The sequence below is a fragment of the Lutjanus erythropterus genome, chromosome 17, assembly GCF_056507025.1.
Source record: "Lutjanus erythropterus isolate fLutEry1 chromosome 17, fLutEry1.hap2, whole genome shotgun sequence".
Lineage (NCBI taxonomy): Eukaryota > Metazoa > Chordata > Actinopteri > Lutjaniformes > Lutjanidae > Lutjanus > Lutjanus erythropterus.
This window is the reverse complement of record NC_139333.1, coordinates 15,386,385-15,399,860: the sequence shown is the minus strand read 5'-3', so window position 1 is coordinate 15,399,860 and position 13,476 is coordinate 15,386,385. Positions and strand designations below refer to the sequence as shown.

General features: G+C 39.7%; 1 protein-coding gene across 1 annotated transcript in view; it reads left to right on the top strand.

The window, feature by feature from the left end:
* ngfrb (nerve growth factor receptor b) overlaps nucleotides 1–9,787 on the top strand; it is a 37,078-nt gene extending 27,291 nt beyond the window's left edge. The window contains exons 4-6 of the mRNA XM_084740914.1: nucleotides 5,688–5,925; nucleotides 7,748–7,908; nucleotides 9,241–9,787. Of these exons, the coding sequence (XP_084597040.1) occupies nucleotides 5,688–5,925; nucleotides 7,748–7,908; nucleotides 9,241–9,584 (743 nt within the window). The 3' untranslated portion in view covers nucleotides 9,585–9,787. The remainder of the gene's footprint in view (nucleotides 1–5,687; nucleotides 5,926–7,747; nucleotides 7,909–9,240) is intronic.
* Nucleotides 9,788–13,476: the final 3,689 nt, after the last annotated feature.

Genomic DNA, 13,476 nt, shown 5'->3' with positions numbered 1-13,476 from the left:
AGATTCATAAAGCACATTAGAATAATGATAATGGTGACATATTTTAAAGTCGGTCTAATTTCAACCCCATTTAATAGACTCCATGTCAGATGCCTGATCAGATCTGAAATTGAATCATCCCACCCTAGAGGGACACCTCCACATACTTCTAGTGGGTCATTAGTGACAGTTTAGAGCGATTAATGGGATTTTTTTGTTTCGTTTTCTTAAATAAATAAATGCATGGTGTGCCTTTAAAATAATAATAATTATTTATATTTTAATACTGCTCTATATAGCATTATTAAATGATTTATTAACCCTCAATAAAGACATAAGTTACAAATGTCATGAAGGGTTGTTTGTTAGAAAGTGGCACCAAAAACGTAAAAAAACAAAACTGAACTGAACTGTACAACAGAAAATAAATGCCAGTGAGAGCAGGACACAGAGTTGCAGAAAAGAAAGAGATGAAGAAAGCTTGAGAGAGCAGAGAGAGGGAACAGATGCTGAGAATGTGGCCTGGTCGATAAAAGCGATGGAGTTACTCCTCTTCACTCTCAGGTTTCTCTGGTTGACCTCTACGAGCGCTGATCACATTCTGCCGCAGAACAGGCACACACACGCACACACACACACACACACACACACACACACACACACACACACACACACACACACAAAGACACAGGCGTGCACACACATGCACCCTGTAGAAAATCACAAACATGCATACACATTTAGGCCAGGGGTGTGTATGGAGCACGTGGGCAGAAAAATGAGATGGGTCATGTAAGGTAGGAACCGAGCCAAAGGCCTCAAGGAGAAACGAGAAAGTGTGAGAAAGACGGAAGGGATGATGAACAGTAAGAAATCACAAGTGTTGAAAGTGGATCAACAAATCAGGGATAATCTTCATTTCTCATTTCACTTGTGCAACCTGACTTCCACTTTTAGAAATAAAGGTTCCAAAAGGGTTCCTCCTGAAGGCCTGAGGTTCTACCCAGAACCACTGGTTCTGAAGAACACATTTTTTGAAGAAGAGGTTCATCAAGGGCTCTTTGGGGTTCTAGGAAGAACTCTTTTAATCCAAAGAACCCCTACTGGAGCAAAGTTCTTGTTGAAATTCTTAAAGAACTCTTTCATCAAGGGTTTGTGAAGGGTTTGTTGTACAATAACATAAAATGGCTCTCAGTAGAACCCCCTGGGTGGGTTCTAGACAAAACCCTTGGAATATGAAAGGTTTCTTGGTGGAACCCACCCTTCTAGATTACCGCTGGAATATAAAAGGGTTCTCTGTGGCTCTCCCCGGATGGGTTCTAGGTAACACCCTTGGAATATAAAAGGGACCACCTGGGAGGGTTTTTGATAGCACCCTTAGAAGATGAAAAGGTTCTCGATAGAATCCCCAGAGACGGTTCCAGGTGGCGCTATTACAGCATAGGAGGGTTCTGTGTGAATGGGTTCCACATGGAACCTTAATAAAAGGTTCTATAAGGAACCTATGGGGACAAGCCAAAGAACCCTTTATTGTTTCAGTTTAATACTTCATTTGTAAGAGTGCACTATAAAAGTATCTGTCACTGCTGGAGGTATTTCAGGTTTTGTGGGGCAGGTCTTGGCAGCGGACGCCGGTGTGTGCAGGTGTTATGACATATCATAAAAAAAACAACTTGGCTTCCTCTTCTTTCTGCTCACCTCCACAGTCAGCTTTTAAAGTATATGGTGTTGCAACAGCAGCAACACCTGTTTGCAAGTGTGACAAGATAAAATCAGGTGTGGCCGCTACCACACACATACAAACAAACACTCACTTTGAAGACAAATTACACACACACTCCCTTTGTATGCATATATATATACTTGTGTGAGGTCACTCTGCAGTGTTGCTGCTGTGTAATTACTCATCTAATGCCGGCAAGTACGCATGTGCCTGGATTTCCAGTCACAAGTTAATCATTAACAGACAAAGCCGGCAGGAAAATTCTAGTAATTTAGCTAACAACCAAATAATGCTTCACAACAAATACAGTTTATTGTTGACAGGAGTTACAGCCAACATAACCTGTAATTTTGACACTTCCACATCTCTTAGTTTTCATGAGGTTAATGACAAGCTATTGCCACATTTTGACTAGTAACAATTTTGTTCTTCAAAATGGGCACAAAGCTTCTAAGTGCAGGGAACAACTGACACCATAGTCAACAAACCTTTATTCTCAAAAGAGCCATGTTTTGGGGAAAAAAATGAAAAAAAATCTGTCTGGAGCTTCAACTATTCAATTATTTTCCTCAAGGGCTTTGCCTAAAACCAGCAAGATTTAGAGGAAAATGTGCTGAGACAAGGACACAGTTCTTTTTGGTGTATAGGCCTCATATTTTTTATAACTGGAGAGTATAAGAATCACTTTGAGCACATCTCAACTGCCTATATCACAATAAAAAATGTTTATGTTTTTTGGCACAGGGCCTTCATCAGAGCATTTGTAGTGTATAGGTTCAATTTGAGGGAATCGTTGATGAGTTGATCATTAAAATGCCACAACATGATGACTCTCTGACTGAGAGCAGCGGTCAAGTAACCACTGACTGCTCTACACAGTGGAAACAAGCTGAGCTCAGCAGAAGAAGGTCACTCCCCTCTGAAGCCAGACCATCCGATGTGAGAGGTTGAGTGAGTGGTTCAGTACAGGCACTTAGGGCCCTGTTTTAACTGTTAATCATAGAGGGAGGCAGGGAGAGCGCCATGCAGCATGATGCACTGATGTAGAGAGTAAAGGGAAGGATGGATGGATGAGATAAATGGTTATTGAATAAAAAGAATAAAAGATATTACCAGTAAGGTTGGACAACAATGATGTTGTGTTTACCATCAGTGGAGGGGCTCGGGGGGGGGGGGGGGGGGGGATGAAAAAGAGGGAACGAGAGGAAAAAAGGGCCGCTCAGTGTAGCCAGCGGTAAAATGGATAGAGAGAAGATTGAATGATAAAGAGATGGGGAGGGGGCATTTGTGCTGGACAAAGGAGATTTCTGTCAATGAATGGTGTCTGGTTTCGAGCGCATGTGTGTGTGTGTGTGTGTGTGTGGCTGTATGTTGATGGGGGGTAAAAACAGACGGGTAGAGAAAGACAGACAAGTCATGGTGGTCATGGTGGTGTGTATGTATGTGTTGAGGAGGACGGGAAGCAACTTGATATGCTGCAGCATCATTAGAAGCCTGTGTTCTGTGTTTCTTGGGCACTTTATTGGCAGATATTAGCCCAAAATAACAGCACTCATTCAAAGCTGACTTTGAATTAAAGTCTGTTTAAGGGTAGTTAGGTTTTTCTTCTAAACACATTATGCACATTGAAAAATAGTTATGGAATATGTCAAAACACTGAGAACTATGTGCTGACTTCTGGAGTTAAACTCTTGTTCAAGATTTCTGTTCTCAGGATGTTTCAGCCACGGTCCCCCAACACCATATAAGCTCCACGAATGACACACGAAGGACAATGTCAATGTTTTTCATGATTTCGAGACCTAATTTTATATACTTAATATGTTTCTGCGGTGTGACAAACTCAGAACACACTTTTATTGTTGCTTTACAATATCTTTAAAAGCTGAATAACAGCAATCAGTGCAGATAGGAGAAAGAAGGTGTGAAGAGCCTTTGTGGTTTGGCCACCTGTAAGTAAGTTATGCTGTGCTAAGTGAGCTGAAACACCTGGAGGACACTTAACAGGAGCACATGGCTCACTGAACCCAGCAGGACCCAGCAGTTAAAGTGTAAAGCTGGTCATAGATGCTAACAAATTAGCAGCAAGAGAAGAAGCCAGTTAAGACAGTTGTTCACACTTAAAAGTACCGCACACAAAAGAAATATACTCGCCACGTGTCACATGCCAAATAAAACTGGCAGAGTGAAGTAGCTAACGCTGCAGGGCAACATCTTTCTTGTTAGGCTTCAGAGTAATATGACATTGATATTGCCGTAAGACTTATTTTTAGTCAAAATAATCAATGGCTTTACAGGGCAAGGATGAAGAATGATGGACAACCAACGTAATAAGTTAATAGGATGCTCAGTATATTAGTGTTGTCATAAAGTACTTATCACATCCTCAAAATTCCTTCAGCTGAAAGCCCCGCAGCAGCTCATGCATCCATCTAAATAAGCGCTCATTAAAAATGTTTTCGCCTCATTAGTGAAAAATGGCCGCCTCACATTCAGCAGCTCTCCTGGGGTATTTAGAGCCCTTGGAAGCCAACGCGATGATTTCCTGTTGATGATGTGAATAACTGTAAGTAAGTGACAGGCGAGGATAGGTTTCCACATCCGCGGTGAGGAGCGAACATGTCTGCTGAGTGTTAATGGTCGGAGGAAAGTGGGAAGGACTGGATGGACAAACTTGCTCTTTCCCTCGTTAATGGCTCCCAGGGGAGGAGAGGAAATGACCAAGTGATGTGGGATGTAATGTGTGTGTGGGTGTGCTTGTTGTATTTGTTGGCAGCATTTATGGTTATATTGGCTACGGTGGATAGAAGCAAAAAAAAAAAAAAAAAAGTGATAGATGCTTGAGGATAAATGAAATGTTTTAGTAAATTTTGGATGCCATTTTCCAATCGTATCTCCAAGCTCAAAAAATATTCTGACTTGCGGGGTTTCTAAGAGCCTATAGCATGTCTCTCTCCATCTGCTGCTACTGATTGTGGGGCAACCTTTAGCCTGGAGGAGTTTGTCTCAGAGGGATCGCCTTTGATACAGTTAGATAGTCCATGTTAATTCTTAATCTGATGCTGCATCCCAATTCCATACCACGTATCAATTCTAAGATGGTGACAAAATAAATGTACATATATGCCAAAAATCAGTATGCATGGTAGACAGTGCTTGAGTTGCTTGAGTGTGCTTTAATGTTAAGAGTCCTCTGCCAATTTAGTATTGCACTCCACTCCCATAACATTGCTGGGGTCAAGATAAAAAGTATGAAATTTCCGATATATTGCCAATCATATTGCAATTGAAATACCTTAATTAGTTGGAGATTTTGGTGTGTTATGCTAGTAGCAGTAATTTAGTTTCTAGCCTTAAGCAGAGTTGAGTGTGTTATAGGTCTGGTAAGATCACACCACACCTGGCTGCAAAGAGTAAAGCTGTCCTAATCAATAATTTTATTCTAACAAATGATTAATTGAGTATATATAATGTGAAAGATGCCAATCGTAGTGGAAAACCCACAGAAAATGATCTCCCAGCTCTGTGGAGCTTTTTAGCTTTCTTTCAACTTATTGATGTGGTTTTACAGCCCTCAACTTTACTGTTTTAGTCAATTCTCACAGGTCTCATTAGTTATTGAATACCTGGTGTGGTGTACTTAGCAGCTAAATAGCCAGATATTTATGTCAGGAGTTGATGGAAAACAAAAACATAAGATTAAAAGAGCTGTGTGACCAAAAACGTGACTCCAAATGAATGCTAATGTTGCTCCATAAGTGTGAATAGACAACTATTTGCTATCAAGTTTGCCATATGGTGCAACTATGTCACTGCTGTGTTTACAATGTGTTTACACTGCCTCCAAGTGGCCAAAAAATTAAGTTTGACTGACCTTTTAATGTAGTAAATCTACAGTAAATAGCAGTAAGTAAAATGTTACTAATAATTTCACAAAATCAGGATGCTCAAAGAAATCCTTTCCATGCCTTTTTCTCTTTCACAGTTACCTATCCTCCAGTCACTCCCACATTCGTCTTTACATCCTCTGATGAATTTTTACCGGATGACCCCCCACCAGATATCTCTACAGAGACCGTGACCACCACCACCACCACCACCACCACTAACGGGGATTCCCAGGAGCCTATCTACCAGGGTCTGAATGACAAACTTATCCCCATCTACTGCTCCATCCTGGCAGCAGTCGTGGTTGGCCTCGTGGCCTTCATCATCTTCAAGAGGTGAGGACAGAAATGAGGTGAAGTACGAGACAAAATTTAAACGTACAATAAAGAAAATGATGTACCAGGGTATCTGATGACCAGTGTTTGGAAACTTGACATATGAAAATCATCTGTTGGTTGATGATCTGACAGTGAACCAAGTAGAGGCACATTACATGGCTGAAAACAATAATTATAAAAAAAACAGCTCCTGTAGCCTACAGTATATCATGTTTCAACATGCAGCTAATGAACCAGTTATCTTCTCAAAACATTTGCCTACATACAAACTATAAAAGTGCACAGGCTTTTCAAATCACATAGATTCACTCAACCAATGTTCTCTGTAGTTTATTCTTCTATAACACAGGAGATGTTTTTCAAAATGTTGTCACATAGTTGATTACTCTTATAAGACTTTCAAGGCTCAAGAGCCATTCCATGGGCACATTAGTCCAGATGGTGTTGGAGTATTAGCTCAAAGAAATATTTGGGGAATTTGGTCAATACATCCATCTCGAGACTTCACTCGAGATACTCAGCGATTTCCACCGAGACTTTAGGCTCTGTCTGTTCTGTCTCTCAAATGCCAAAAAGTCACTTTCAAAGTCAGGTGGTGGTATTTTTGCAGTGGTATATGTGGTATGTGGTTGCAAAAGTAACCTGTTATGCTGCTTGTTAGAACAAGAAAGTGATCTGTTACTTTATAACATATCACCCCAACACTGCAGACTGCTGCATCATATTACCACTAGCATGACGGTGTTTTGCAATAACAACAGGTTGAAGGATATTTTAAATGTTTTAGTTGAAGAAAGCATTAGAAATTAGATATTCTGATCTTGAGATTGTGCACAGATCCATTTAACCATGCATTTTTTCAGCAAGGACTGGTATAAGGAGAAGAGTACCAAGTATTGCAGAAATAAAGCAGAAATCTTTTCAAATCTTTGGGTGGGGGTAGTCCTGACCCCCGGTATAAAGCAGATAATGCCATGGTGCCTTCAAATCTATCGTGCATCTTTTTAAAACACCCCTTTCTATTTCTATTAATGTTAAATGTGAAATTCAATCGTTGAAGGGAAGAGAAAACGGATCTGATACTCATTATAAATGCATATGGACAACAAAATCCAATCAGATTTTCAATTTCAGCAGTTACATATTTAATGAAATCATCTGCTGCTTTTCAGGATGAGAGCACACTGTTGTCCTTTGGGCCACAATATGGTCTGTTTACTCTCTTTCCATATATTTGAAAGCCATGCTCCTCTTTTAATGCCTACGAGGACAATTATTCAATTTTGAATGTACAATATGTTTATCCAACTATACTGTATGGCAAGGCAAGTGTTAAAAATCTATCTAGCATTTAACTACCTCAACAAACAACAGAGGATGTTTTACCTACTAGTCACTGCTCTCATTTGAATATTAATATCCTAATAAGTTAGAATTAGTTGTTTCGTACTGGTATTACCATGTTTGCATCGATGGGAACACTTAGCTAATGGTCTTTTAAAATCAATATCGGAGCATTGCTACTCTGCTGCTCTTGTCAGAGCACCAAGCAACAGCTCTTCATCATGTGGCACACATACTAAGTATTTATAATAATGTTAGATAATCATTAGGATTATTATTAGAGATGTAAACAGCCTGTAGAGACACATTGTCACTTGAAACTAAACTTGTTATGTTTAAGTTAGTCTTGGGTAGACAGTCTCTTAACTACTCTTGGTTTGGTACCGAAGGTTTCCACAAACACATACAGTTTTGCTGGTTTCCTGCTTTTTTGCTGGGTTGACTTTTTCTTCTCTCATAACTCATTTTCATTCAGGTGGAACAGCTGTAAGCAGAACAAGCAAGGAGCCAACAACTGCACAGCCAACCAGAACCAGACGCCATCACCTGAGGGAGAGAAGCTGCATAGTGACAGCGGCATTTCTGTGGACAGCCAAAGTCTGCAGGAGCAGCAGGCCCAGACTCAGGCACAGACAGGTAACGCTAATACCCGTACCTAAACAGAGGCCACTCCTTTCAAGCCAAGAAATACAAAAGACTTAATTTATCAAACCACTTAACACTTAGCACTTAAACTGGGCGTAAACTCATTTCAGCACAAAGGTCTCTGTTTATTTGGTGCTGAACTCCTCTGGTAATGCGTTTCTTCTAATCTGCAAATAATTCTGGTGGATTTTTTGGTTATTGCAGATTCACAGACAGACTGCACCCTGACCTCTCCCCCAATGTCAGTCAAAAGAAAAAAAAAATTCCCCCTCTGGAATGAGCCGTCTCGTGGCTCCATCAACTCCACCTTGAATATGACCTTTCAAACTTACTGTAGCAAATCAGCAAACAAGGATTACAACACTGACAGCGCTACAGTGTTTGTTATTTTGGCAGCACGTGCTCCAGGCAGGTTCCAGGCCTACCTTGACAAACCAGTTTGAGAGACATGAGGACTTTAAAACCACATGCTTGCCCAGATAATAGTAAAGGAAGAACACAAAGTGGCGTAAGAAGGGGAAAACAGTATTTGACAGTTCTCTCTCCCTACTGCACTCAAAAATGTGTTTTTCTTTTGTTTATGTGCCATAAAATGTCAGACCTTGAATATATTGACTTGTAACTCTGCAAGTTTGTCTCCAGATGAGGTGTTTTCACATCCCTCTACTAAAGAGGAAGATGTCTGTGCACTCCAAGCTAATTTTGGTATGAATTACATTCGAAAGCCAGTCGCCGTGATGCTGGCAGAGAAACTAAAAAAGATGCTAACAAACAACATAAACAAATAAAAGATGCTTATCATACTTATCACTCATCATCTGAGTCTGGGACTGACTGAGGCTCAAACATGTATGGCTGAATCTTTCTGATGTTTTCTCTAATGCTAGCCATCTTGATGCACACTGCTCTTTCACTGGTCAACCTAACACAAGCAACGGTGGGCATTTTGGCAGTGTGGCCAAATAGTCATCTTATCCTTGGTATTTCTGTAGTGATTTTTAAATGGAGCTGGTCAGCCTGAGAGGCTATCGCTGCTCATGCAATGCAGCTAGCAAGTGATTTTTTAAAATTTACTCCAAACAAATAACTGTTGCAGCTGCAGTAAATGAACACTCAATCAACACTCATTCAATTAAATTACTGATTATTATCAGAATTGAGAATTCACCCAGTCCATGTTGTAATGTCCATATGTAATGATGAATGCAATTATGTTTAGATTTTATGATTGAAAAATGAGAATTATTTCAACTTCACATCAAGCTAAATACACTGAATATATTTCAGATAATGAACTGATATGAACTTCTGTTCCCTCTGCAGTTGTCACAATGGATGAAGAGCCTTGTTTGCTCCTTCCTCTCCACACCAGAGAAAAAGTAGAGAAGCTGTTGTTCAGGGGCAACGAAGGAGACGACTGCAACCACATGGACGACAGTGACTGGTGCAACCTGGCGGGCCTTCTGGGATATGAGGAGGAGCGGATCGCGACCTTCCGGCAGGAAGAGCATCCTGTTCGTGCCCTCCTGTCTGACTGGGCGAGCAAGGACTGTGCCAGCATTGACACACTGTGCACGGCGCTGCGCAAGATCAACCGCGATGACATCGCCCAGAGTCTGGTCCTAAGTCCAAGTGCTCCAAAGCCAACCGCCACTTCTGTAGTGTGATCTAAGCTTAACACTGAGCAAACCACCAGAACCTTAACCTTAATATTCTTCCATGGCCTCCCTCGTTCCACATAATGCTAGAAATGCTTTAAGCTATTCCCTCATGAAGCCAGCCCTCACAGTGATGATCAGGTATCATGGATCCTGAAGAATTATTACATGCTCAGTCAGGGATTAAGACAGGAAGATGCCAGAAATTATTAAAAAAACTGAATGAATGTCAATATACCTATTCAAATCAGTCAAAGGAAAAACTGATTTGCTTATAATCATCTGCATACAAATCCACACAATGTTAAACTTATGTGGAGGGAAATAGTCTATAATCATTCCATTTTGAGCCTGGATATCTAAATGCCTTGCCACACTATGTGGCATCCAGCTCACCGTCTTGTGACTTTATTTACCATGGAGCAACAGTGGGCTTTGAACTGAATTTATTGTGGATACCCGGCTCGTTCATTCCTGCAACTACAACTTGATCCTCTGCATCTTTACTCTAAATTCCTAAACGTGCATAGTCAGGGTGTCCCTTACTTATAGCATTCATAAGCCAGTGTTGTATCTCTAAATGTTACTTTACAAATCTATGCTACCAAAGAGGAGTAAACGTCTCAAGAGCTTACCTGACAAGCAACATTATTTACATGCCATGTTAGATTTTTTGAATTTAAGTTGTCAAATGACTTGTGTCTGTTACTGCGACCCAGTGAAGCCTGCATACCACAGAGGATCTGGATTTTTACAAGTGTGACAACCTGTGGAAGGATGCTTGGGTGCGTTTCAAATGCACCTATTTTCTTTTAGCAAAAACTATGCTAAGTCCAGCTATTTGCTCTTATTTTATATACTTGTATTAGACTAAAGATATTTGCTGCAGCACACATGGAATTAATCTCAACTTTGGCTTTGTCGCGAGTGTTTTCGGCAGACTCTCCCTTTTTCTGACGAGTGCTGTAGGAACTGCTGGCTGGACTCTGTGGGGAATGTCACTGACCAAGGCAACATGAGACACTATTCTATGTGTTCAGCCTATCTGCATAACACAGGAGCTTCCACACAGACTCCCTCATACTGACCCAGAAAATGGAAGGAGTTCAAAACTCAAGTCACTTAGTAACAACTATGTATACTGTATGTACATTGACAGATATGTGTACACACCAGATAGAAACATACACATACTGTACATACATACACACATAGACTTTTAGTATGTAGCCATGCATGCATGTACTATAAAAACAAACACACACAGGCACAAACACACACACACACACACACACACACACACACACACACACAAACACACGTATAAATTTACATTCCCATTCATGGTAGAGGACACAAAAGACTTCAGCTCCTGCCATATACTGTGGGGAACACTTTCATGAGGGAATCATATATTGTTTAACCTCATTATTAGTAGCCAATATAAAGAAAAAATAAAACCCCTATAATTTGCAATTTGTGCTACAGATGGTGAAATGCTATCGTAATAGTAATCAGCATGCAGAAACTAGCAACTCATTGTCAGTCAGTGCACAAATTCCAATAAAAAACACACGCACATGCAGAATAATCAGGATGCAAAACAGAAATCCAGGGTTTTCTATCTTTTTTGCTTCATTTCTCAGGGTATCTTGAATGATTGTGTCACTGTTGCCTCTGTATAATTAACAACAACAAGAAGAGGCGACACTGTGTTCATCCGAAGCAGTCATTCTTGCGACTGACAATCCTTCAAACAGGTGGATAAGAGAGGGAATCGGGCCAGAAAAAAAAAGAAAAAGGGTGTCTTGTTTCCCCATTGTTTGCAACAATGACCTCTGGATAAAAGGCGAGCCAGTGGAGACATAAGTCAGAGGATGTGGGATGAATTCAGACCAAGGGAGAGCGGAAAAGTTTTGGATTACTTCAATGTAAAGGTGAAACCCAGGAATCTACATTTGCATTAATCGGCTTGTTTAAGTATAGTCATGCAATCCTCTCTTTATAGCATTGTGTGCTTTTTTAAATTGTGTTGTGTTGCACCTATTTGGTTTGAATTTCTATGGAGCTCCATTTCCTCCAATAAAAGAAAAAAAATATCCCCATAGTGAGACAAAAAAAAGTCAAAATTATGAGATTAATTATGAGATAATTTTATCTTTTAATCTCAAAATTGGATTTTTCCTCATAATTCTGAGTTCTTAATTTTATAATTTAACTTTTTATCTCAAAAGTATGACTTATTACCTCATAATTATGACCTACCATGGGGATATTTTTTTCATTTACTGATGGAAATGGACATCTATAAATTTGTCAATGCATATTCCAAAAATGTTATTATGCTGCCAACTGAGGAGCTCTAGCACCTATATGTTTTTTTTGTTTGTTTGTTTGTTTGTTTGTTTTTGTTTTTTTGTTCTCTGTCTGTTTGGGAGAAAATATTTGAAGGAGCAAATGGTTTACTATGTTAAACTGACTTATATCACCGACTTTATCTGTTACTCTCGGGTACAGATTGTATATTGTTACTAACCACTAGCATACCGAGCTTCATGCTGTAGTGTTACTTTAAATGAAGGTATTCTCACTCTACTCTCTAAGGGTTGTTGTATTTTAATTCCCAAATAACAACTGTAAATGGTATTATGGTTCTCTTTATTATAGATTGTAGCACTTAAATGTGTCATTATGTTTGTCTGTTTTGCATCACAAGTGCCTGGGAACTATTTCAGGTGTCCGCTGATGTTGTACATTTTTGTTTTTAGCGTTTTTTTTTGTAAGTATATTTCCTTTAGCTGTTGTTTTTATACTTGTAAATATTTGTTTTTTTGTAGTTTATGTTTTAGTTAAAGCCTACTGTACAATATCTATGTGAATGGGGAAATTGTTACAATATCAGTGCTGTCCCAGTTTTAAAGGGTAAGAAGGGCAAAGGGAAGGGAGGTGCCTTATTGAGGTACTTGGTGCAATTAACAGATAAATCACCATCAGCTGTTTTAATGTAGTGCGTCATTAAGACTGGACATGAATATAGAACACAAGTTTAAAATACTTTTAAAACTAATTAGTACCAACGTCTCTAATCGTCCATTTGGAAAAACACAACCTGCCACCCAAAAATGTAAATGAAAACTGTAATATACAAGTAGTGTATCGTACCCTGCACTGCAAGTCAGTCTCTTTTCAGTATTTGACGTTTTGAGAAATACACCTCTTTGTTTTTTTAGTTAGTTTAGTTAGATGACAAGACCAGTATGTGTACATTCAATACAAAGCTACAGCCAGCAGCCACTTAGCTTAGCATTGACTGGAAACAGGAGGAAAACCGCTCCAAAGGTAATTAACAGCTTGATCATTTAATCTATAATCTATGATGAGAACAAAGTGGTGCTACAGGAGGTTACGTACTAGACAGTTTATGCTAGGCTGACTGTGTCCAATAGCATGAATAGTTCAGTGCTGGTGGATTTTAGCCTTTTTTCTTACATACTTGGCTTGACTGGATTTGACTTGGCACCTCGGGCCTAGCACGGCAGGGATTTTGTTATTTTAAGCTTTTATTATGAAGCGGCAAAATTTGGAAATGTTTGGTTTTCGTCAGCAGTAACCTAAGACAACTCTGATACAGCTGAAAGCGAACATGAAACAGTAAAATAAAGTGAAGCACTTAAAACATCAAAGATTCAGTTAGAAGCTACAGAGACATTGTTCTCTCTGGTCTCCTGCGTGGACATGTCTTCAGTCTGAGCCCGGAGTGTTATAACTGGTCAGGGAAATGCAAATCAGCATAGTTTGACTCAGCCAAAAGTGACTATGTAAAAGCCCTATTTGTTTTCTTTGGACACAGCCAAGCTAGTTATTTCCTTCTGTATCCAGTCATTATGCTAAGCCAAGCTAA